Raw genomic sequence first — 1,234 nt, forward strand, 5'->3', positions numbered from 1 at the left:
TTCAGCTGGCTTTGCCACTGATGCCCACACCACTTGCTTAAGGAAGTGAGTTTGTGTAAGGGCATAGTGTTCATGATGGTCCAGCAATGTGTTAGTGTATTTTCCTTGGAATGCAGCCCCCTCCGTCAGACTTTATTTCATTTTGGACCATGCATCTCTCCAATAGTGCACAAGCTGTCCAAAATCCCCAGGTATTAGTAGAGCACAGATTTCCAAGTCTAGATCTGACATTCCCAACCCACCCCTTTATGTAAATCTCCAGCATTATTCTAAAGGCATATATTTATTTAGTTGTGCCATCCATCCCCCCTTTTGGAAAATGCAAACCCCTCACGCCTTGCCGTGCAGAACTCCTTCATGCCTTCAGTGTGTGTGTGCAGCATCCGTAGCAGAGGTACAACAGTCTCTCTCTTACTTGGGTCTGATCCTGGGCTGCGCTCCCCAGCAAATGATGTGGCCCACTGACACTGTCAGTTCATACCAGCTGAGGAAAATAAAAGGCTCCCCTCCAACCTGCCGGTGTGATGTTCTCCCCTATTCCCCCTTGAAGATACTACCAAGCACCATCCTTTCAGGGCCCTGGGCAGAGGAGGGCTGCTCAGCTCAGAGTTTGTGCTCCCTGCTTGGTCCCTTTGGGGACAGGCTTACTCGCAATCCCACTGCGTCAGGACTTTCAGTGGCAAAAGAGAAGGCAGCTGATACTGTCCACACTGTGCATACTGCCAGGCATGGGTTTTGCTTTGCTTTCTGAATGCTACACTCCGTGTAGCAGAAGCAGGCAGGCACATGATCTCCCCGAAGGCAGGATCCAGTGTTACTGTAGAAACTGGCCACCCGCTTCTTTTGTAGCTAGCAGCTGTCACTGTGTGGTTACAGCCAAAGCATGTCACTCCTACACTACGGTGTCTGCAGGCTCTGGAGTTTGTTTCTGCTTCTGAATCCTCCCTGCTACAGTTTGGAGATTAATGCTGCACCATCTATCAAAGCATGTTAAAATATTTCTGAATTGTCTCTGTTTTTAGAACCATTCTTGATTAATGTTTTATGTTCTTTTCCAGGTTTCATTTTCCTTCACCAATACTTCAAGGCACAGAAGAGCTGGTAAAGGCATTGCCATGAAACCTAACTTGAAACAATGGAAACAACTCATGCTGTTTGGGATCTTTGCATGGGGTCTGCTTTTTCTGGTGATATTCATCTATTTTACAGATAGCAACACTGCTGTACCAGTTCC

General features: G+C 47.2%; 1 protein-coding gene across 1 annotated transcript in view; it reads left to right on the forward strand.

Annotated features, from left to right (window-relative positions):
• Window positions 1-1,115: 1,115 nt before the first annotated feature.
• Window positions 1,116-1,234, forward strand: part of ST6GAL2 (ST6 beta-galactosamide alpha-2,6-sialyltranferase 2) — a 23,334-nt gene continuing 23,215 nt past the window's right edge. The window contains 1 exon segment of the mRNA XM_010081326.1: window positions 1,116-1,234. This exon segment is cut by the window's right edge and continues 1 nt beyond it. Coding sequence (XP_010079628.1) covers window positions 1,116-1,234 — 119 coding nt within the window.

This window comes from Pterocles gutturalis, unplaced genomic scaffold, assembly GCF_000699245.1.
Source record: "Pterocles gutturalis isolate BGI_N339 unplaced genomic scaffold, ASM69924v1 scaffold19344, whole genome shotgun sequence".
Classification (NCBI taxonomy): Eukaryota; Metazoa; Chordata; class Aves; order Pterocliformes; family Pteroclidae; genus Pterocles; species Pterocles gutturalis.